The following is a 25157-nucleotide window of genomic DNA, read 5'->3' as shown; positions in this document are numbered from 1 at the left end:
AAATTCATTTTAGAGGCTTTCCGCCCATTTCATCATCATGGCTTCTCAGAGCATTTGCTGGTATACCGTGCCTGCCCTTTTAATTATCCAGAGATGTGGGAGGCTACCAAGAGTGTGGTGTTGTTTACTGGCTTGATATTTGTATACTGGCAAAACCTCCAAGTGGTACTAATGCAAAAAAATACCTGTCCCAGGTATTTAGCAGGGAGGAGTCATTTTGGAATGACTACACCAAAAGCCAAAGGTACAGCTAAGTTGTACCTACCCTGCCTCCTAACCAGAGAATGTGAAATGCAGAGATCCAATTATTTACACATAGAGTTCTATCTGCGAAAGGAGGAAAGAAGGAAAGAAAAGGGATTTTGTTTTTGTTTTACTCAAGGAAACATGAACAGTCCCCAGGTGCAGTTCATTAAACAGGCATGAACGGTGCATATATACTTTTTGTATATATACACTTTTTGCATTTGCTTCCTTTGATGCTTGTCATTGGTGGGCTACAGACCATCAGGAATGTACATCTTGAATCAGTAGCCAGGAACTAAGAGCATGGTTTTTAAAAAGTCTAAGCTGACGGCTTCTTTGATTATGATGCTCCTTGAAGCATTTGCTCTTTCTTTCGGGCGTCACAGAAGAACTGGAGCTTCCTAGGTAACAGCCTCACCTCCACTGGCATTGCTTCGTACTCCTCGCTGTCAATAGACAAAAAGCCTTCTGTACCCTATGGAGAAAACAAGGTTTACAAGAAATGGAAGACTAAAGGGACGTGCTTCCCGAAGCTACTGTCTGTCTCAGCAGCTGTCTTCCCTGTGACTGCAGGATGCTAGAATATGCCATTAAAGAGCTGCCGTATGTGCCTGTGCTGAGAGAATCCACTTTACTGTATTCTCATAACAAACTAAGGATTCACCGTGGTAGTACTAGTTTGCCTGCACTTGCCACTGTCTCTGTGGAGTGTGCCTGAGGTACTTACGTGCATGAATCTGTAATAACATGCTGTTTGAAGCCATTGGCTTAAACACCTACTGATAGGTTTAGCCAAATGTGGGACATTACCTTCTGTCTATACGGGAAGGAATCTCTACTTAATAGCTAAACAGCTTCACCTATTCCCAGTTTAAAGTGTCTGACTAGCACCATCCTGCCCACATTCTGTACAGCCTTTTTCTGAAGTTCTCCATACTTGAGGAGTTGGCTCAAGAGCAGATCTGATTGGGCTTCAGGTTTGCCTTTGTTCCTATGTGGCTGTTGTGCAGGCATGCTTAAACCACCTTGATAAATTCTGAGGTGGTGGTAGATTGAAAACACTCTTTATGCAAATGCAGTTTGGTCCTCAGTACTCAGCTCTGCCCAAAATGGCTTGGAGTAGGGCATTATGGGAACCATAACATCTAAGATGCTGAAGGTTCCCCGCCTTTGACTGACTTCAACAATCCCCAAGTCTTATCTGTTCACCCTCTTTACAGCAAAGGAAGTTTGCTTAATTCTCTGGAAGGAACACTACCTCAGTAAGATGTGGCACTTTATGGAGCCACAGATAACCATCTCCCACTTTCAAACAGTCTACCTAGGCTATCCTGTGAAGCCGTTTGACCACTATATCTTTACTTCAAGACTGCATCTCCTCCTCCTTCTAGATATATAAGAAGGTTTACATATGCATTTTGTGTCTACACTGACACAGAACCTCATGGTTTATTTATTTATTTGACTTATATCCCACCCATCTGGTCTATACGACCACTCTCGGCGGTTGGACTTTCTGTACTGTAAACTAATGTAGATTAACCAATACAAAACAGATAGAGCTTTTTTCTGAAGCTGCTTCTAGCATGGATACCCTACACTGATAAGAAAACAGATATACAGTATGTATATTTTCCATTATGTGTTGCAGCACCAAACAACCTGATCACCGCATTTCAGCAAATGACAAACAGCAGAAGCAGCACACAAATGACGGTCACGCAAGACACACAGCTCTTATGCTTCACAAAACTTTCTGACAAAGCCAACAGACCCAAGGGTGTCTATTGCTATTGATTAGAGACGGGCATGAACTTGGGCACTTTGGTGGTCTGGCCCAGTTTGGCGTGACGCTCGCACAGGTGTTCTGTGAGCACCACATGCTTCTCTTCCCCACCTCCTCTGTGCACTCACCCACTCACCAGCTGCAGTGCACTTCTTTCCTCTGCCTTCTCTGCATGATTGTCCACCTAGAGGAGGTAGTGGGGCAGGGATGCCTGCGGGCTGCTGGTAGGTGGATAATCGCACAGAGAAGGCACAGGAAGGGACAGCACTGCAGCTGGTGAATGGGTAAGTGCACAGAGGAGGCAGGAGAGGGAAGCATGCTGCAGCCAGCGAGTAGGCAAGCATGAGGAGGAGGAGGTGGAGAGGGACGTGCACAGTACCCATGGAACGCTGTGTGGGCAGTTCATGCCTTTCTCTACTACTGATCTTGGTAACATAAGGCTAAAGATGGCACATATTCAGGTGTGCCCATTCACCCATCCTGGTCTTTTACTTGTTCCACTTCTTTGCACTGAACAGGGCTTGCCATGTTCTGAGGAAAGCCAGTTATCTTTCTCAACATGGCAGGAACTGGGGGTTACAGAAAAAGAAAGAGTAAACAGATAAGCTCACCACAGAATTCTATTTCTCACCTCTGGAAGTTGCAGCATACACTGGCTTGCCTGGAGACACTGGCTTCCTTCTGGGCACAGGTGGGGGTCCTGCATCTTTTGATGTCTGTTCAAAAATGAGGATGAGTACAGGGTAAACATTTCTGAGCCACGCTTAAGCCCAGAGGCCAACAGCCAAGGAGGATAGGAAATGAGTTTTTCCCTTGTCTCATGGAAAAACTTTCATGTCAGGTCAGATGCAAGTTTCAGATCTTGCAGGAGCAGCTGGAGAAAAACTTAAGAAGTGGATGCCATTTCTGTGCCATTCCTCTGTGTTCCAGCTAAGCTAGCCACATATGGAGGGCTATAATCCCTCCTGCATTAACAGGTAAGCCCACAGGCAGCCGGGGTTAACTGTAGCTTTGGCAAACATTTTCCTGATGAGCCTTGAGTGACAGCCCTTTCAGATGCAAAGGGGATGGGAGGTGGATAGAAAACATAACAAAGAGAGAGACTGGAAGTGTCACCTAGGGAGGCAGGATTGGAGCCAATCCATACAACCACTGCAGGGCTCAGCTGCTGAATTGTTTCACCAGATGTCAAAATGTGTGCTGAAGGCATTAATGCGAGAGGGATGCTTCTCAATGAAATCTATCAACACGGCTCACACATACAGGCAGTTAAGCCGAAACAGGAATTGAATTGGGACTTTGAAGTTTAACTGATGGTGAACATGGCTGGATTCTGTGTGTTTTTGTCGAAGCAAACAGACTTGCATCTCAAGGCTGATAGACCAGGACGCACCATCTGTCATTCTAATAGTCTGAAGATCTTGCTGTGTTCTCCACATCTGATGATCACAGTTTGATTAAACTTTTTTGGACATGAGCTTTGCTTATCTTATATGTCTATGCCTGATATATTATTTAAAATCTGTGTGTTTCTGCCTATCTTTTCCTTTTCCTTTTGTTTTTCTTTATCCTGAAGTGGTAGCTACTTGCAATAAAAACAATTTTTTTTTAAACAAAGCTAAGAGTGGAGAAAGAGAATTCACATTAAAGAGAAATTTAGACAACCACCTGGCAGATATCCTTTGATTTGTATTCCTGCACTGAGCAAGGGGTTGGACTTGATGACCCTATAGGTCCTTCCAATTTCATTCTTCTGTTTAAAAACAGGTGGGTTGAAGCGACACAAACAAAGTACCATAATAAAAATGTAGTATCCTAAATAATTTCAAATATCTGTTGAATTTTTATGTATGTTAATTTTCAAGACAGTTAGATAATAAAATAAGGTATCATTAAGTAGGAGATCTAACATATGGGTGATGGGGAAAAGCAAGCCTTGTGATAAATCCAAAATGTTGGGTTTCCATGTGAGTATTTAAATGACTTGACTTGATGAATCTTTGCATTAAAAAGAAATCAATAATAGAGCAGTAGATATGTAAAGCTGCAAAATGTACAGTATACTGCAGCTAAAAAATGCCATACTCATTTTTTTCCTTCCCTGGAGATCAATATAAATGTTGTGACTTCCGTTCACATCTGACTGCAGTTGCCTCTTTTGCCACAAATGCACAAGTCAGAAAACAACCAAACACTGGCTTTTCGTCTTGACAATGTATTTCAGGGAGATATTTATTTATTTATTTATTTATTTGATTTATACCCCACCATGTTACCTGGTTTAGAGGACTGTCCTGAAGCTTCATAAACCAGGGCTTTAGGAAGCCCTGAGCAACTGGACTCTGACTGAGTGCCCTCTGAAGCAACATATCCCCTTTCCTGCTTTATTCTCAGTATGCGCTAAGACACATTTTCCTTGATGCGCCCAGGGTGGGAACCTCTGGATTTATATAAGGATTTTTGTGCTAAGCATTCTTTTGTATGCTCTGTGGCAGGTGAAGTAAGCATTAGCTGAGAAAGATCCTCAAGGAAACGTCGCCAAGAGAGAAAAGTGGTGTCCAATGTTCTTTCATTTTCTACCCTGCATGTGGGCTGATGACAATGCCTCCCCCTCCCCAAAATGTGGGGTTCTGTCAAAGCCAGGAACCAAAGGAGTTGAAAGTGATCACCGTGGGTGCACAGAGGAGGGCAGACTCGTGCACACGTGAGAGGAAACCTTGGTGGTGTCAGAAGTTGAAACAACCAAGTAAAAGAGGCATTATCAAGCTATCCATCAAGAGCAGGCAAATAATTTACAGTTTTAGAGAATGTCATTATCTGGGCATGCACAACAGAGGAGAAAGTAGAAATATATTACCTGGGTAATAGCCAAATAGCACGAAAGGGAACCAAAGATACAGATGGTTGATTTCAATAAAAGAATCAAATGCAACAGTGCAAAAAGAAAGTTATGAGTTGAATGGAGCAGAGAAAAACTATGGCTGATTCAAGGACTTGATTTATAAAACTCAGTATCTTGACATATATCCTAAATTAAAATGCATTCTAACTACCTTGAGCCACCCCTAGTCCCTTTAATACTTAGTACTGCACCCAAGATTTTAGTCCAACAAAATTAATTACTGAACCAGTCTGGTTTCTCCGCCAGAAGGAAGAACTCTTGACTGCTCAAAGGGCTCTCCAAAACAAATGGAGCAATTCCAGTATTTCCCAGGATGATTGATTGACTTTACAGGGTGAGGCATAAGAAAGCAAAGAGGCAATGTGGCTTACAAGAAGACCAGATTCAAATGCTTACACATGCAAGAATTTTACTGGGTAATCTGGGTCTCTCATTCTTTCACAGCCTTAACTAGCTCTCAAAGCATCTGCAACAAAACCATGTGAGCCTTCCTGAATTCTTTGGAGAGAGAGCAATAACAACAAAAATTGCAACGAAGGCTTTTATACTGTATGGAGAGAGAAATGCTGGTGTTCAAGCTGGATTCTGGAAAGGAAGAAGCACTCAAGATCATGTTGCAAATATATACTGGCTACAGGAGTGCAGCACAGAATTTCAGGAAATCTATCTATACTTTATAAACTAAAGCAAAACGTTTGACTGTGTGGATCATGAGAAATTATGGGTTGTTCTGAAAGAAACAGGTGTGCTCAGCACTTGGCTGTCTTGATGTTTAACTTGTATTGTGGACAATACAAGTTAGGACAAAATATAGAGGGACAGAATGGTTTTACTTTAGGCAAAGGTGTCAGACAAGGGTGCATTTTATCCCCTTATCTGTTAAATCTGTATGCAGAACATACAGAGACTGCAGCCAAGAAATCAGAGGATGACTGAGACTAAGAAGGTAAAATGAGTATCCAGCTCACTGGGGGTGGGGGAAGCAATGTGTAGCCTGCATAATTAACTTGTAACAACCCAGAAAGTACTGTAAGCGCTATGGGGTGGAATATAAGCAGCACACTTTTTGATTTGCTTTAGGAAGGGCAGTAATTAATGATTTATAAAATATAATCAAGTGTAAGGATGTGTCACTGTAGGCAAAGACTGCAATCATTCACACTATGTTATTTTCAGTCACCATCTACAGGTGTGAAAGCACAACAGTGAAGAAAGCTGACAAGGGGGGGAAATGACATGTTTGAAATACGGTGCTGGAGAAGAGCTCTGTGGACTGCCAGAAAGAAAAACAATTGAGTCCTAAAGCGGATCAAGTCTGAACTTTCTCTTGAAGCAAAACTGGCTAGATGGAGGATGTCCTCCTTTGGGCACATAATGAGAAGGCAAGACTCACTGGAAAAGATAATAATGCTAGGAAAAGTTGAGAGCCACAGGAAAAGAGGAAGACAAACTATCCAAATATGAGATGGACTGATTCCATAAAAGAAGTCACAAACATAAGTTTGCAAGAGCTGAGCAGGGCTGTTGAGGACAAGACATTTTGGAGGCTACTCATTTTTTTTGGATGTTTGTCCAGAATTTTGCTGCACCGTCCATGAAGGAGGTGTCCTTAGCCTGAGGAAGTGGATTTCATCCACAAAAGCTTGCTATTTGATTGATTATAAGTGGTCCCAGAAAAAGTATCTCCCACTCTTGCATTTGTGTAATCTTGGGAATCACGTGGCTTTTTCCTTGTTTATTCATAGAGCAGTCATAAGTTGGACTTGATGGTACGTAACAACAACATACCTATGAATACATAAGTAGCATGTGAATAGTCACTTCTTGCTTCATTAGAAAAGCAGTTCTAACACTGCATCATACAACAGGAGAGAGCTGCTAGGTTATTACCAAAACAGAGTGACACAACACTTCTACACACTATCGCAAGCATGTCTTTTGTCACTTGAGGGACAGCTGTCCAAAAACACTGTAAGAAGCTAGTCTGACCCTAAGATTCTTATAAATGCATCTTTGCATCTTGAGGAAAAAAGGGATGCAATGCAATATATATATTGCATTGCATCGCTTTCTTCCTCGAGATGCAACGATGCATTTATAAAAATCTTATAGAATCCTATGTATATGCAATATAACTGCAATATATATGGCATTCTTTCAATTTTTGAGGTCTCCCCTTCTGTTGCTTTCACACTGGTTCTCTTGGTGCTTAAAGCAATCCTTAGCAGAGTTCAGTTGTGGCATTTTGTTCTGGCAACACACACGGCAATATATTTAAATAGTAAGCATCCCAAAGAACGCAGACAGCTTTACCAGCAATAGTGTGAAACTGTGAAAGAGAGATGTTTTTGGTGACAAGGAGGAAGGGATTGAAAATAGAAGGGCAAAAAGTAACAGAGAGGAAAATAAGGCAAACATACATACACAGGAGTTAAAATAAAAACTATATACAGTGGTGCCTCACACAACGATGTTAATTGGTTCCAAAAAAATCAACGTTGTGTGAAACATCGTTCTGTGAAACACCATTTCTCATAGGAATGCATTGAAAACCGGTTAATCCGTTCCAATTGGAACGGATTGCCATCGCTGAGTGAAAATCCCCATAGGAAACATCGCTGTGTGAAACAATGTTTCCTTCATTGCAATGTATTGAAGCCGACTCAATACATTCCAATGGCTTTGCGAAGTCCTTTTTCGCTCCTGTAAAAGTGTCTTACAATGTTTGGAAGCTGTTTTAAATGATTGCAATGGTTAGTCCACCTCCTGAAACCTATGCAAACTGATTTTGGTGTTGTTCTGACACTTCGTTAATTTATGATGATTTTTTGAATTTTCTCCATTGGAAACCATTGGTTTCCAATGGAAAAAAACAAAAAATCATCATAAATTAACGAAGTGTCAGAACAACACCAAAATCAGTTTGCATAGGTTTCAGGAGGTGGACTAACCATTGCAATCATTTAAAACAGCTTCCAAACATTGTAAGACACTTTTACAGGAGCGAAAAGGGAGATCGTTGTGTGAAAATCCCCCATAGGAAACATCGCTGTGTGAGGCAGCAAATTTGACAGAAAAAGGCATCGTTGTGTGAATTCATCGTTGTGTGAGGCACTCGTTGTGCGAGGCACCACTGTATTTAGTACAACAAGTCAGATCATCATAAATAACTACATTCACAGGATGATGTGTATAGAAACGTAATAATGGCGGTTTGACAAGAGATGTTGCTCTGTTTATTTCCTCCCCCAGGACGCAAGGCTGCATTCACAGAAATCTTGGGGTCAAATCAGATTCTCATAGTGTTTGTGCACCGGTGCTCCCTCAAGTGGTAGAAGACATGCCTGTCATAGTGTTTGATTTTCCTTACCTACATTTCTTGCATTTAGCATGCTTTGTTTTGTGATCTGTCATGGTAAAGTAAACAGTGGCAGGGAATACACATTTCCCCTATCATCTAGTCTGATTCTCAGGCAGTCACTTATCCAAGCCCTGAGTGTCGACAAATCTACTTAGCTTCAGAAAAGGAACTATTCACATGCAATGTGCTCCTTACTAGCCAAGCTACCATGACGTCTTAGGGACTAGAGCAGTGGTTCCCAACTTCGAGTATCCTATGCCTTGGACTGCAACTCCCAGAAACCCCTAACCAGCACAGCTAGTGGTGAAGGATTCTGGGGATTACAGTTCAAGAACACTTGGGTTACACAAGGTTGGGAACCACTGGACTGGAGGATATTAGAGCTAGGCTTCAAACGCATAAACACACAATCAGTGCATGCAATTAGAGCTTTTCCTGGGTTTTTTTCTTACACTTCAGACAAAATTAGGCCACAGTCAGTAGTACTGTGAAATATTGCACATGCAATGACAAACAGGGAAAGTGATGCTCCTAAGTGACAAAGTGCCTGTCATTTGCCAGTCACATGACCAGGCTTACATAGCAAGTACCCTGTCAATTAGCTGCATCTGGTTCTACAACTTCAATGGCACCTGCAGTAATTCAAACACAATGCTGGCCAATCTTTTATTTGCAACTGAAACCAGATTTTCTTTGTAATTAGGAATCATCATGGCAACATCAACAAGGAAAATTCAACCATACATATACAGTGGTGCCTCCACTTACGAACGTCCCTACTTACGACCAGCTCTGGCCGCAAAATGTTGCTTCTACTTGTGACCGGAGCTTCCACTTACGAACAGAAAAAGGCAGGGGAAAAAGGGAGGGAAATTCAAATTGCTAACTGTAGGTGGCGGAAGAGGCTGCTTCTTTGTAGCTCTTTCACACTGGCAGTTAGGGAGTATGCGATCCGAGGAGGCTGCCTGCTAAGGTATGGTGCTGCTTTATGGTTAAAACTGTTCTTGGTATTTTTGCAGTGTGGTTTTCAGCTGGGGGGGGGTTATGTTTCTATGCTGTGATAGGTCTTGGGGGGTTGTTCTTTGGTCCCCCCCCCCTTTCCGATGGGGGAGGTTGGTTGCTTTTTGGTATTTTTTCCCCGATTTCTGATGGGTCTTGGGGGGTTGGTTTGTTTTTTGGTCCCCCCCAATTTCCAATGGGTCTTGGGGGGTTTGGTTGCTTTTTGGGGTTCCCCCTTTTCGATGTGTCTTGCATGCTTCCGTTGCTTTTTGCTTTGTTCTCTTTGCATTTCTGATCTGCTCCATTTGATTTCTGTGCATTTCTGACCTGGTCCTTCGTTCTCGCTGCATTTCCAATCTGCTCTGTTTGTTTCCTGTGCTTTTGCAATGGGTCCTGCATGCTCCCCTTGCTTTTTCCTTTGCTTTCTGTGCATTTCCGACCTAGTCCCTTTGTTCTCTCTGCATTTCCAATCTGCTCTGTTTGTTTTCTGTGCTTTTGCAATGGGTCCTGCATGTTCCCTTGCTTTTCTTTTCTTTTTTCTCCCCTTCGGCCAGAAGGGATTAATCCTGTTTCCAATGAGTCTTGCAGTGATTTTTGGATGATTTTTTTTCTTTGGTCAGAATGGATTAATTGTATTTCAATGCATTTCTATGGGAAATGGTGCTTCGACTTAATGACCATTTTGAGTTACGACCATCATTCCGGAACGGATTATGGTCGTAAGTGGAGGCACCACTGTATGTGTCCCTTCCTTGGATCCTAGCCCAGAAGCCATCTTTAGAAAAAGTTTTAGCTAAATGTTGCAGAAACCTAACTTCTCACTGATTTAACAGCATTTTCTCATGCTGTCATTAGCCTAAGACTTTTCAGAATCCAGAGCTCACAACAACTGCACTTCTCAGATCCACTGGGATTTTGGGAAAAGCAATCATGAGCACATAGCATATGGTTAGCACATGGCCTAAGGGGAGCTACCTTTTGAAGGTTTTCTTTAGCAACCATTTACACTAACAGTGTCCCTGCATGGGCCTTTGCCAGCTAATCCCTGCCCAATTCTAAATTTAATCTGCTCACTAGAGATCTCTGCCCAGCACTGCTCCTTCTGTTTTCTCTGCCCTTCCTTCCCTCTTCAGTATTTCAGGCCTGAAATGGAAACAGCTGGTTTCTTAAAAGCTGTTGGAATCGTGGCAAGTAATTCTGCTATTTGGTATTCCCAGCACTGGAAGAAGACATGAACTATGAAGACTCGAATGCACTCATTATATGCACTCCACCATCAGATGAGCAACATCTGGAGCCATCCAGAAAATGGGACATATCTCCAAGTTACGTTAGATGTACTGGCTTATTTTGGAAAGTACACTGAAAACATGACACCAAACGTCTCCATTTTTCTGTCTTTCCTAAGACACACTATCAGCTGTGTTCATTTATGTACAGACCTCCTTTCAGCCATCATGGTTTCCAAGGCACTTGGGAACAAACACAAAAAAGAGATAGCTGTTTGTGTGTGACACCCAATTTCCAAACCAATTTACTAAATCAAGTGTCTATGTTCCAACTTCCTTAAGTGCAAGATGGCCAGTGATAAGAGTTCGAAATCACAGAATCACAGAATACCTGAGTTGGAAGGGGCTTGTAAGTCCATCAAGTTCAACCCCCTGCTCAATGGAGGAATCCAAATCAAAGCAAATCTGACAAGATGGTTGCCCAATTTTATCTTAAATGCTTCCACCGATGGAGCACTTAACACCTCCCAAGGTAATTGGTTCCATTGCCATACTGCTCTAACAGTTAAGAGGTTTTCCCTGATATTCAGCCAAAATCTGGGTTCCTGTAGTTTGAGTCCACTATTACATGTCGTGCACTCTGGAAGTGACAGAGCACAGATCCTGCTCCTCCTCTGTATGACTACCTTTCAAGTACTTGAAAAGTGCTATCATATCTCCCCTCAGTCTCCTTTCTCAAGGCTAAATGTGCCCAGTTCTTTCAGTCTTTCCTCATAGGGCTTGGTTTCCTGTCCCCTGATCATCCTTGTTGCCATCCTTCAAACTTGCTCCAGTTTGTTGGCATCCTTCTTAAAGTGCAGTGTCCCGAACTGTAAACAGTACTCAAAATGAGGCCTAACCAGTGCTAAATAGAGGGAGACTAGTACCTCACAGGATTTGGAGACTATACTTGGGTTAATGCATCCCAAAATTGCATTTGCCTTTTTTTGCAGCCACGTCTCACTGTTGGCTCATATTCAGCTTGTGATCGACAACAATTTTGAGATCCTTTAGATTATCAGTAACACTATGCAGGTGCTATAAATACATTAAAAATGCTGATAAAGGAAAATACAAATAAATGGGGCTGCTAGATGCCTTTCTACATTGTGCCATGATTCTGATTTTCTACATAAAATGATGCCTTTCTACATTGTGCCATGATTCTGCTCTTCAGTGTATGGAGAGTATTTCACCAGTATTTCACGGTGATGACTTTCTTTAACTGGCATTTGCACCCATGCCTCCCAGTGCCTCAGATCCTAGTCAACAGAAACAAGCTTCACCTTCTTTTCACAAAATACATATGCTATTCCATTTTCATTTAAAGAATGACAAATCCTTTCTCTCGCTTGTCTTCATGTGTGGAGTGGAGCCCAAAGTATGAAGTGCAACACCTTTGCCCAGATCCTCAGATAACATGCTGGTACGTGTCTTAAACCCATCTACATGATAAACCTGAATCGCTCCCTGCTCCACCATCAAATTTAGGCACAGTAATATGTAATGTCACCACAAGTCAGCAGTAGGAAGTCACATACAGATTCAAGGGCACAGGGTGCTGATCAGCAGCTTTGTGAGGGTCCCGGAAATCACAAATTAAAGACTGGGATTAATGACTAAGAACTTCATATTCTTATTGACTGACTCTGATACACCGCTGAGATAAGTAAGAGGTTTCATTCACAACAGGGGCACCAGCCTAGCAGAAACACTGATCCAGATTTCAGCTTGACAATAAAATCCAACGTATCTAATTTTAATACTCCCTTCCTTTTAAGGCTAACTATAACCCAAAATAAAATAAAACAATATGCTTAATAAATGCTGTGCATATTATAAGTAAAGATAGAATATTCGTATTCTTATACAAATACCCAGGATTCAGGTGGCTGAGATACCCCCAGTCCCACTTCCCTGAACCGACCTGTCCACTTAGGGGTGGTCGTGCAGTGCATCTGTTTGGCATCCTGCTCTTCATGCCAATCTCAGCCGAAGCCTGGCTGGTGCTTTTCCACTTTCCTGCTTTTCTGGCCACTCAGCAGCTGAGCTGGGAGACTCATTATCCCACCCCCTGGCTGGTGTGGCCAGAAGAGCAGGAAGGTAGAGAAGCGTCCGCCAGGCTTTGTCCGAGATTGGTGTGATGAGCACGATGCTAGCTGTGTGCACTGCCTGGCAACCTTTATATGGACGGGTTGGTTCGGGCCGGCAGGACTGGGGATCCTGGTCACCTGGTCCAGGGTATTTGTATACGAATATCCCATCTCTAAGTCAGATGCACTCTCTGGCACTTTAGTACTCACCCTCTTTTTATGTAGTCTCCTTTACTAACAGTATCTGGTTCGATGCAAATATTCATGAAGTCTTCTGTGCGCTAAAAGAAATGTTCAGAACAAAAGGACACATTCGTGTTAATAACCAGAATGTCTTATATACATGTTCCTCTGAAATCCAGTTAATTCCTCTTTCTGACTCCGAATAAAATAATTAGCTTCTCCCACTCCTTGGGGGAAAACAGTGTTTGGGAGGTAAGTCGGATGAAAGCATTACTTGTGTGTACAGTTAAATGGCACAGTCAGGTTTAACGAAACCAAGTTCACATTCATGCGCATGCAGACTCAAATCCCTTATCTTTCTGTGAGCCTACCTTCACCTTCTTACCAAACTTAGAGGATTAAGGATATCATTTTGCATTAACATCTAGGGCATGCCTGTTCTGTTTATGTACCTGATCAAGGAGGCAATGAGAAAAAAGCCTCTCGGTTTCACTTCCTGTTTATGAAATATAGCAAAGCCATTACAAGTAAGATTATTATAATCATTTTTAAAGGGGAAGGGTGTTTTAAACATGAACAACAGTTTCTTTCACATTGTTTCACAGATAGAATGACACTAGCCTAACCCTTGACCTAACATTCTTTCAGGAGAACCAGGATCTGCATGCGCGCACACACACACGCACGCACACACACACACACACACCACACACACACACCAAAAACCCTTAGTTTCTCTCCTCAATGGCAAAGGCTCCTCGTCTGCTTAATACATCAAGGCATTTCTGTGAAACAGGACTCGTTTCTGCCACTGGACCACAGGTTTCATTTTGGCAAGAATAAAGCTGAACCAAATGTCCCACTTTATTTGCAAAAAAGTGCAGTATGCTAAGCTGTCTCTTCTTGTATCTTGCAATCAGGAGAAGAAACCACGTGTGTGTGGTCCACTGTACTTTGTTAAACTGATTTTACATCATGGGAAAAGGAGTGGAACAATGAAGCCCAACTCTCCTCCCATCATAGGATATTCTCATCTGGCCTCCCTTTCAGCTTTAGAGATTCATCAGGCGTTCTTCAAACACTTTTCAAGCACATTTTTGTAACCCAAAGGACTGGGAACTGTTGTCCTCCTGAGTTTTAAGGGGGGAAAGCAGGGCATTTGAGAAAGTAGACATCCAGTCCCTTATGTCCAGGCTTCAAGTAATTGTAACAGACACACAAACCCCTGGGTATAGATACCTATCGGTTATGGACAGCATGTGAGATATGCCACTTCTCACTTTAAAAGGCACACACATGGCATACAGAATCCCAGTGTGTGCATTTTAAAAGGAGAATCCCTGTGCACACAGATCTCCATAATAATCTGTTCTCAGTTTCAAGTTAAACCCAAGACATGACGCCTGAAGGTACTTGGGTAGTCTGTTATTCCTCCATATATAAAGCAGCAGCATTCTGAAAGAGGAGTGAAGGCTCAGGATTCTTTCGTGGACATATTCTTACTTTCAAATCTAGATGTCTGTTCTGAGTAGTGATAGAGAATTCAATGGCAGACAGCTGTGTTTCTTCCCAAGCTTCAGGGACCACCTCCTCGGGGATTTCTGAGGTCCAAGAAGGAAAACATAATTGAACAGAAAGTTAGGCAGGGCAGTATTTTTTTAAGACCCAGAATATTTGTTCTCAAAATTGGGCTCCAGATACTACCAGACTACAACTCTCTGTAGTCTCCCAAATTAACACAGTCAATGGTCAGGGTCCCAGGTTTCCATTCATCGGTATTTCATGCTTGTAGCTGCGAAGAAACTATAGCAGCACAGAAGAACACTCACACAGCAAAGGAAGGGTAGCTCATATATAGTACATTGAAGCAGCATCATGTTACTTGGAGACAATGATGTAGAAATGCTCTCGGAACCAAAAAATGCAAATCTGATGCACTTCTGCTTACCTTTGGGGGCAGGTGTCCAAAAATGTGCAAGCCTCTTGTAAAGCCGGATGTACAAAGGAAGCCTAGAAGTCGTCTGCTCTGGTTCTTCAGGAGGCCTTGGCGTTGGGCCCAAATAGGTAAGCGAGGCTACATGTTTCTGAGGCCACTCCTTGAAAAAGGACCAGAAAGAAAGCAAAACAATCTGTTTTGACAGAAGACAACCCATAGACCTCTGATTGACATGACATAGCTACAAAGGTGATCTGCAAAACAAGGATAAGATATGTATTCGCGAAGGCTTTCACGGCCGGGATCTAATGGTTGTTGTGGGTTTTTCGGGCTCTTTGGCCGTGTTCTGAAAGTTGTTCTTCCTAACATTTCGCCAGTCTCTGTGGCCGGCATCTTCAGAGGACAGCACTCTGTGCTCTGGTGTAGTTTGCTTGGAGTGGAGTATTTATGGCTGTGAGATAGGTTTTTGTCCTATTTAGGAGATGGGTAGACAAAAACCTATCTCACAGCCATAAATACTCCACTCCCAAGCAAGACACACTAATCACCCATCTCTTGAATAGGACAAAAGCCTATCTCACAGCCATAAATACTCCACTCCCAAGCAAACTACACCAGAGCACAGAGTGCTGTCCTCTGAAGATGCTGGCCACAGAGACTGGCGAAATGTTAGGAAGAACAACCTTCAGAACACGGCCAAAGAGCCCAAAAAACCCACAAAAACCAAAGTTAAGATACTTTCCCTTCTACCACCTGCTGCTTTATATCCACAGCTATTCTACTAACGGTCTTCTTCTAAGGGATGAGGTAAATGAACATCTTTTGCAGCTGAGGAAACAAATATCGAGGGAAGGGGTGGAGGGAGATAAAGAGCACCTGGGGAAAGATTGAACACCCTTGTTTTTCCTTCCCCAGCATTTTGCAGTCATTCTTGGCAGTACTGTAAGTAGGTCTTGCTAAGCCATCATTTACTGAATATCTAGTCTGGTCTTGAGAACTATCACAGCCACAAAAACAAGCATAAGTGCACAGTTTCTGAACAAAGCACCAGGTCCCCTAGGCAATGAAAGCATTATGCAAAACAGTGGAAGTTTACTCCCTACTGCCATTTTCCTGCAATGTGCCACAAAGAGAGAAGGATTATTTTGGAGAAGGGCCAAGCAACTAGAAGAGCTTCAACAAATCATGCAGTGGCCAGCCTGAGACAACTAACCGGTAGAATGTTAGAGAGCAGTGTTGGGAAGCTGAGTGCTTACTAATGCATATGGAACATTGCATCCTTGTCCTGGAACCAGAGTGGGAAGGAACTACTCCTCCACCCACTCCGTGCAGACCATTTCCACAAAGCAAAGCATGTTGCTTATCTACCACCCTATAGTGCTTAAATCACTCTCTGGGGCAATTTACAAGTTAATTATGCAGGCTGCACATTGCCTCCCCAGCAAGCTGGGTACTCATTTTACTGACCTCGGAAGGATAGAAGGCTGAGTCAACCTTGAGCCGGCTACCTGGGATTGAAACCTGGGTCGTTGGCTGCAGTACAGCAGTTTAACCACTGTGCCACAGGGAAGAAGACTCTGTATCAGTTGATCTTGATCACGACTTATAATGTGCCTGTTCAGTGAAACTGCAGGATTTCAGCAGCTGGCTTTATGTTTAGTATCTGCTAAGGCATCAGGAGACCAGTGTGAAGTGGGGAGGGAGGCGCAGAAATTGCAGCTACTTTAATGTATGTCAAATCCCTCAGTAGTTGAAAAGTTTCAAACTGGAGCAATTAACCTTTCTGCTCATTTTGTGACAGAAGGTAGGCTGACTGCAAGAGGAAGATTATCAACAGTCCTGTAGATTCTATTTATAGGCGCTACTTACATCAATTGAATAAATCTCTGGGTGAATTATTAGCATAACAAAAACTACAGGAAGGCAGCACAGTAGTCTCTAATGGGTCTCAGCTGCTTCACAGCATCCTTTCACTTTTCCAAAACATCTCAGATATTCTCTGGCTAGCAACTCCTATCACTGTCATATTATTTTAGCTGAATTCCAGGACTGTGCTTCACAAAAAAAGCTTTCTATTTCTGCCACCTACAGAAAATATAAGATAGTACAGAACTGCTTTCACATCAATCCTACACTGAAGAGATGATTTTTAGATATGTTTAAAAGTGTTCCAAAGTTAATACTGCCCTAAGTAGGCTCTGCAAACAATAAAAAGTGTTGTGCGATATAAGCAAATGAGAGCTGCCTTAGAAAACAGTCTGGCTATGGATCCCTCAAACTCGAATTTCTAATCTGATATGGAAATTTTTGTTTTCTGGATGACAGATCCCAGACCTCCATGGCTGATGGAGCAATTTCCCAACTTGGCCTTTGCCACCTGTTATTGCCCCTCGGGAATCTCCTCCTTACCGGAGATGAAAAATCACATCAGAGACCTTCCAACCCATTCTGTGCAATTTTAAATTCATCTGCTGTTGCTGTTTTTGCAGTTTTTTAGTTATATTATTTTATGCTTATGGTGTCTATTTTGTTATCTTTATGCATTATTTGAGATCAATGTTGTATTATATGTTCTTTTGTAAGCGGCCCAGAGTAGTTAGTGGCTTGCCACTAGATGGGTGGGATATAAGTACGTACAACCAACCAACCAACCAACCAGCCAACCAATCAGTCAGCCAGTCAGTCAGTATGTTCCCTACAAATTGTACAGGGCTCTTCCACAAGTGAGAATGTGCTGCCCATTGAACTATGCTGGCTGTTGTGTGCGACACAGATTTTCCCAATACACTTGTGAAGACAACTGCAATTCCTTTACCTTTAACGTGTTAAAGAAGTGGGCTGCTTGGATCTTCAGAGGACCAAGATACCAATACCTGAGAGAGAATAACCCAAAGAAGTCAAATGGGACCGAGTGTATATGGAAGGCAATTATCTGTCCCTATGCAATTTCTCCTAAACTGTTTCTTACAGTCAAATCCTTGGAAGCTGGATGGCCAGGCAACACTTTATCCCACATCTCATTTAACGATAAATTAAATTTATCCCACATCTCATACTAAATCTTGGCTGGTGGCATTCACTAGCAGTCCGCAGCAACCTAGCGTTTCAAATTCTGACTCCGCACCATCGCATGCATGACATGAGCTTTTGACCTTTCCGTTCCACAGAAATGTGGAATCTTTGGCCTTCCAGACATTTGGGACTATAGCTGCTATCCTTACAATGGGGACAGAGCACCTCTAGGATTATGACAGGCACAGGAAGGGGACATTGGGCAGAAATGGTTTCCAACACTTCCTGTGCAGCACCACATAGAAAAGAGGACCCAGGAACCAGGCTGGGGCTTCTTCCCCAGCCTTTTTGTCCTTGGCCAGTGGTTCTGTAACTTGGCCCCCCAGATGTTTTAAATTTGAATTTCTAGGATTCCTGATTAGCAATAGGGGTATTCCTATACGAATCCCCATACACAGCTGGATTTAATGAGTCCACTCATGCATCCAGCAGTGGTGGCAGCCTTCCAATCCCTCCCAGAGCACAGCTGTCTCTTTCAGCTCATCTAGCCACTCGGCAGCCGTGCAGGGAGACTCGTCCTCCCTCCCCCTGCCTGGAATTGGCTAGATGAGCAGAAAGAGAGAGATGTGCTCCGAGAGGGATTGGAAGGTTGGATTCAGTGTTTCTATAGCAGTGGTTCCTGACCATGAGTAACCCAGGTGTTCACTGCAATTCCCAGAAGCCTCATACACTAGTTGTGTTGGCCGGGGTTTCTGGGACTTGCAGTCCAAGAACACCCGGGTTACTCAAGGTTGAACCACATGGTCTAGTTTCTGTCACTTCAGTCAAATCCCTGCAAGTGCTGGAAAACAATGCATTCTAACTGTCACGTGATGCAGATCAAAGTTTGTTAACTTTGTGTGATTATCAATGGCTCCTTCTTAAACTAGGAGGTGGTAACAAGTGGGGTACCAAAAGGTCCCAGTGCTCTTCAGTTACAAGATGGTGGATACTTGGGTCAGTAATCCTACAAGTGAGAAAGATCTTGAAATTATTGTAGATCAAAAGCTGAATATAAGCCAACAGTGTGATGCTGCTGCAAAAAAGGCAAATGCTATTTTAGGCTTCACTGACTGAAGTATAGCCTCCAAATCCTGTGAAGTACTAGTTTCTCTCTATTCAGCACTGGTCAGGACTCATTTAGAGTACCATGTCCAGTTCTGGACACCACACTTGAAGAAGAATTTTTTTTCAATTTTTTATTTTTTCATTATTCTTAAACTACAACATAAACATAAAATAAATAAACCAAAATACAAATCGACTGTGTTCCCCACCACCATAGTCGGGACCACTTGCAGTAATCCTCTTCTTCCTCTATCTTTATTCCTCTTCTTCCTTTACTGTCCTCTTCTCCAGAACTGCGTTGATTTTTGATTTGGAGCTTTCCCTTTTCCTCTTGTTAGCATTTATTCAAGAAATCTGCCCCATATATCATAGAAATTATTCTTTTTCATCTCTCCTTTCTCAAACTTTAAGTTACAAGTTTACTTAACATTTATAGCAATGTTCCATATGGTTTATGTATTTTATGTTTATGTTGTAGTTTAAGAAAAATTGAAAAAATTAAAATTGAAAAAAAAAAGAAGGATTCACACAAATTGGAACAAGTTCAGAGGACAACAACAAAGATGATCACTGGGCTGAAAACCAAGCACAGTGAGGAAATACAGAAATAAGTAGACACTTTTGAGAAAAGAAGACTCAGGGGATATTGCACTCTTCTAATATTTGAAAGATTGTCATAGAGAGGCAGAAACTGTTTTTAATCATCCCAGGGTGGAGGACATGTAATAATGGACTCAAGTTACAGGAAGCCAGATTTCAGTTTAATATCAGGAAAAACAAACTGTTAGTATGACAATGGAACCAATTATCTCAGGAGATATTGAGTGCTCCAATGCATTCATTGGGCGCATGAATGCATTGGAGCACTAGATGCACTCAAGAGAAAATTCAACAACCATATGTCAGATCTACTTTGATTTAGATTCCTACAGTGAGCAAGGGATCGGACTCAATGGCCTTATAGGCTCCTTCCAGCTCCGTTATTCTATGATTATATGAGATTGTGTGAGATACTTCAAAAAAGAAAAAGTACGTGGTATTGCTTGCGATGCTAGAAAGCAGAATGTAGGCCAGAGTACACAACAAAGCCAAAGAGATACAAGGTTAATACTGTATTTCATACTTGCTGACTTTTGCTCCTGCATCTCTGTAAGACCCCCATCGTAAACCAGTTACAGCAAATACAGGCTGCTCTTTGTTTCCCTGCAAAAGAAAATACCAAAACAGGAACAAAGTTTTGCACAGCAGTAGTTAGGCTTTTAAAGTGTACTAATTTCTAATGATCTCATCAACAGTCAACCAAAAATACACAGCAAACACCCAACAACAACAACAAAAGTATTATATGATCCAAACTCCAATAAACAATTACAAATGAATGGTCCAATATCAAAGGTTTTATGGAGGCAGGGACTGGATGTTTGATGGACTGCAGCTCCCGTCATCCCTCACCACTGCAGAATAAAGTTTGCATGGAGAAAGCTGGAAGTTCAATTGCCAGCTTCTTCAGGCTGGCCAAGGAGAGAACCTTACTAAAAAACCTGGAGAGCTGTTGCTTGTGCCAACAATATCAAACTACATAGACCAAGGGTCTGATGCAGTGGAGGGGAAATCTGTGCTCAGGTTTGTTTCACCCTTTCAGCCAAAGGCCACTTCATATTCTGGATCCCAGAAGACTAAGGCAGAGAGAGACAAACTGCATTCTCCATTGCAACACTACTATGGAATAATCAAGGGAATCTTTCATACAAGACATGTGGGAATAGAGGTCTCTTTTCTGATTTCCAGAGTGGCTGCTTTTAATACTAGAAGCAACTAAGCCAAGAATCCTAAGGTACCAATCAGCCCTGATTTCTCAAAGGTAGGATAATGAGAGGTGTTTCGGCAACAGATTGTCAAAGGAAGAAAAACAATGCTATACACACCTGAGAAATATATATTCCTGAATGAACATCCACTGTCAGTTGAATAAACTCTACAGAGGCATCTAATGCTGTTTAGTGAGAATGCAGCCTTATTGTATATTGTCCCTGCATTTATCAGCAAAATACATTACTTCCATTATAACAACTAGGTTAAGCACAGCCTTGTCCTCAGATCCTCTGCCTTGCTCTAAGATATGCTGTTACCTGAAGAGTTATTCCATAGTGTTGCAGCCCCTCTGGAAATACAACCTCTTGTGTGATCAGAATGGTGTAGGGTCAAATAAATTCAAGAACAACAACAGTAGCTAACACAGAAATGGAGCAATATGAATGCACTGCAGGAGCAGTTAATCAAACGTTGCTACCTTGATCTGCAATACATCGAGTGGAATAGTCTCTCCTCTCAGTATGGACAATGTGGCATCAATGATACATCTGAGGAAACAGAGCAGCACATAGTTCAGCAAAGGAGCATGTCACTTTGCATTCAGAGGATCTCAGGCTCCACTTCACATGGTTTCATTAGGAAAGCACCTTAAGTTACAGAAATGGAGAAGACTTCTGCCCAAGGACTTCAAAACTCCTGCCAGTCAGAATTAACAACACTAGCCGCCCAGAGGAAGGCTTGGCCTGAGCTGGGATAAGCAGCCTTCCCCAACTTAGCATCCTTCAGATATGCTGGTAATTCTCAGTCAGCACAGTGAATAGGATGATAAGAGGTTTTGTCCAACCTGTGGGTACAGGCTGAGGTCAGGGGATGCTGTTGCAAAGGAACTTCATATATGTTTATCCTGTTTTAAAATTATTATACTACCGTATTTGCTGGCATATAAAACGACTGGGCGTATAAGACGACCCCCAACATTTCCACTCAAAATATAGAGTTTGTTATATACTCGCCGTATAAGACTACCCCCTCTTCCGCACACCTTCCACACACCAAATAAAAGGTGCTATTCATTGTAACCATTATACAGCCGCAGCGTGACCGCAGCGCCTCCAGTACGCCCCTGCATCTCCCTGTGACCGGCACTAGTGCGCAAGTGCACATGTGTGAGCTCTGCGTAGACAAAGGGCAGGCCGGAGTGCCGCTGCTTCCCACCGAGCAGAACCAGCTGGTCATGCCGAAAAGGCTGGCACCCCTGTCTCCCTGCTGATGCTCGCCGCGGCCACGCTGGATACCACGCGATACTGGACGGTATGTAGAATGAGGTGGGCAGGCATCGGGAGGCTACTATGGGCACCGGGTGAGCATCAGAAGGCCACTATGGGCAGCTATGTCTATCCCAACGGAAGTGCTCCCGGCATATAAGACGACCCCCCCACTTGGAGGCATGTTTTTCAGGGCAAAAAGTCATCTTATACACCGGCAAATACGGTATTAACCAAGCTTTTCCTCAAAGGAACTCAAAGAGCTCCTCCCCATCTATATTCTCACATTGGTCTTGTAGGGAGAGGAGAGAGGAAAGGTAGTGACTGACTCAAGGTCATTCAGCGTTTAACTGGGACATCAATGTTAGTCTCTCTGTCCTAGATTAATTATCTAACCACTACACCACCCTAGTTGGGCATCTAATGGTTATAGATTCTGTGTGGAATTCTAACTCACTGTGAGTGAACAGGCGCACAGCAGGTGGAAAGACATCAAGGAAATAAGAACCACCATGTGCTGACTCCCAAATCCAATCTTAACCTCTCTAGCAGCATAGCAAATCACTTTGGAATTGGATGCGGGTGGCTCAATTCTCTGCTCTGCCATTAAAGTTGCTGAGTGGTTCCAAGTAACATCATAAAGGTCCCTGGACATCACAAAGGTCTCTGGGCATGATCTTTTGAGCCACCCCTCAACTGCACGGTCACAGGCAATGTTGATCTGATGGGTGAAAGGAAAGCCATTATAGGTCTATTACAGGTCTGAAGCTACATTTTAACCTGTCCTGCCCTCCATCTAAGATGAGTAAGTGACAAATTCTCTATAATTCAACTGAGCCTTAAATGCAAGATGAGATGAGCCTTAGAATATGGCCAAATAAATAGCAGGTGGTGGGCTGGGAGAGAGAGGGAAACAAGTCGGCAAGAAATCAGGATGTAATACTGATATATATCAGTATATATGGGGGGGGGGGAAATGATCATTCAATGACCTTGTGTATATATTATTTATATGCCCCTTTTCTCCCCATAGGTGACCCAAGGCAGCTCACAACAGATAAAACTATAAAACAAACAAGTTTTAAAATACTATATAAATATCTTATTAGTTCTTACAAAGAACCAGGCTTCTATTGGCTAGCTTGACATGATGGAATTTTCACTTGTTCTGTATTTCAAAAATAAGCAATGAAAGCTAATTAAAAAAAAACACTCCAGGCTAGATCAGCATTTAGAGAAAACCGCTGTCATGGAATTAGAGTGAAGAATGTAGACTGGGCAATATAGGTTCAGGTCCCCATTGAGCAATGAAGCAGAATTGGATGATCTGAAGCCAGCCTTCTCTCTCTGAAAGAGGTACCTTACAGAACTGCTACGAAGACAAAACAAGAAGGCCACTAAGGGGCAAGAGAATGGTGTCTCAAAAATTATACAGGACTTTAAAAAGGTACATACAAGAAACCCTTCCCCTCAAACATGGTACAAAAAGCATTTTAAAAAGCCTCAGATTGACACACCTTCCTTCCCACCAATCCTACTCCACTTTTGTCTATCTCATCACCCTACTTCTTTCAAAAACGGTCATACAGATGTTCACGTTACAGACAATGGCAACTTACTGGACTTGGTTTATATTCTCAGAATAAAGAGTGTGGCTTAAGGTGCTGGTTTTTCCAAGGGGAATGAATCCAATCGGAATCTTACTGAACACTGCCTGGGGACAAGGGCAAAACAAACTGACATCAGCACCAGCTCAATTCAGCTCCCTTTTTTTTCCAGAGCACAGCTGTGCCCGATATTATCGCCTTCCTGCCCTCCCAGTCCCTAGCGTGAAGCATGCAGGCCCTTCCTGAAAGAGAAGCGGTAATAAATAATGACGAGGAACATCGGACTCTTTAGACAACCCTCCAAGTGCCAACTAGCTACAAAGCAGTCTTCTATACAGTCATTAGGCGCATTGTTACATACGCAGAGGCTGGCACGTATTCTCCAAGCAATGTGCAGATCCTGTCAGGAACATGCCATTGACAGAAAGACATCTGATGCATGGCTGCGCTCAAGTCTCATTTTTGTCTCCAAGCGAAGCTCACTCTTGACAGAAATAAATCATTCAGATGCCTTTCCCCATGGAAACAGCATTCAAGAGCATCCACAGCAATCAAGCTGGGTGAATATTATTGTGTATCATTCAAATGGCCATTTTTAACTATCTAGATTTAGAAACACATCATTGTCCCTGAAAAATGTGGGAACAGGCATACAGTATTTGCTAAAAGGGACCACACAATGAGTCCATCTCTGGATCAGGATTTGTAAGTTCAACTACAGCTCTCTCTGGTCTCTGGAGGTATCAACTACGATACACCCTTGGCTGGAAGTCATTATTTCTTTCGTTCTCATGATCAGGCATCACTAAGGACATACACAACCACACACGCACACAAGTACAGTCAATCAAAAGCAGTACTTCTTGGTGTGTGTCATCAAATCAATGTTAATGACTCTATAACCACAACTCCCTGGCTCGCTCTGCAAAATACTGCAGCTTGCAGCACTGTGACTCAGCAAATCCAATTCATTGCTTCTGCATCACTTTTGTCTGTACACCTCCTTTTTATTATGTTCTCCACAGTCAATCCCTTTCCTATATCATTTTCTTTTCTGTCTCTTTATATCTCCCAGGGGATGGGCTAAATGTCAGAGAGTAATTTTTACCGTATGTACTACATACAGTACTGGCTGCCATGGGGCGAGAAGGGTTACCATCTGAGATTTTATGCCACCGGCTCATAACAGACCTTTGTGGTACAGGCTTGCTTTTGTTAAACAATTAGACACGGGGCATTCTGGTAAACTGTACTAGAGTGCATTATTCTATCACACAGAGTAAAACGAAAAAAAGAGAACATTCAAGTGAAAGTGTTGTGGGACCCCTTAATCCTAGTACAGCTCCAGGAGTTCCTAGGTGAGAGGGATTGTCTAAATCCACTTCACTCTGGTTTCAGGCTTAGTTATGGGATGTAGACAACTTTAATGGCCCTGGTGGATGATCCACATCAGGAACTAGATGGAAGAGTATGTCCCTGCCATTTTGCTGGGCTTCTCAGACACTTTCAGTATCACTGGCTAGGGTTTCCTTCTAGATTACCTCTTTGGAATGGGGCTGCAGGCACTCCAATCTTTTTTG

General features: G+C 42.6%; 1 protein-coding gene across 4 annotated transcripts in view; it reads right to left on the bottom strand.

The window, feature by feature from the left end:
* Positions 1 to 360: 360 nt before the first annotated feature.
* AGK (acylglycerol kinase) overlaps positions 361 to 25157 on the bottom strand; it is a 64297-nt gene continuing 39500 nt past the window's right edge. For all 4 annotated transcript variants that reach the window (XM_072999950.2, XM_078376252.1, XM_078376253.1 and 1 more), the window contains 9 exons: positions 23590 to 23684; positions 21184 to 21253; positions 20017 to 20096; positions 17590 to 17647; positions 14787 to 14934; positions 14342 to 14439; positions 12866 to 12936; positions 2664 to 2748; positions 361 to 721 (listed from right to left, as the gene is read on the bottom strand). In XM_072999950.2, the coding sequence (XP_072856051.2) occupies positions 587 to 721; positions 2664 to 2748; positions 12866 to 12936; positions 14342 to 14439; positions 14787 to 14934; positions 17590 to 17647; positions 20017 to 20096; positions 21184 to 21253; positions 23590 to 23684 (840 nt within the window). In that variant the 3' untranslated portion in view covers positions 361 to 586. The remainder of the gene's footprint in view (positions 722 to 2663; positions 2749 to 12865; positions 12937 to 14341; positions 14440 to 14786; positions 14935 to 17589; positions 17648 to 20016; positions 20097 to 21183; positions 21254 to 23589; positions 23685 to 25157) is intronic.

Source organism: Pogona vitticeps, chromosome 5, assembly GCF_051106095.1.
Source record: "Pogona vitticeps strain Pit_001003342236 chromosome 5, PviZW2.1, whole genome shotgun sequence".
In the NCBI taxonomy this organism is placed as follows: domain Eukaryota; kingdom Metazoa; phylum Chordata; class Lepidosauria; order Squamata; family Agamidae; genus Pogona; species Pogona vitticeps.
The sequence above is the reverse complement of the archived record's forward strand: the minus strand, read 5'-3'. Positions and strand labels throughout refer to the sequence as shown.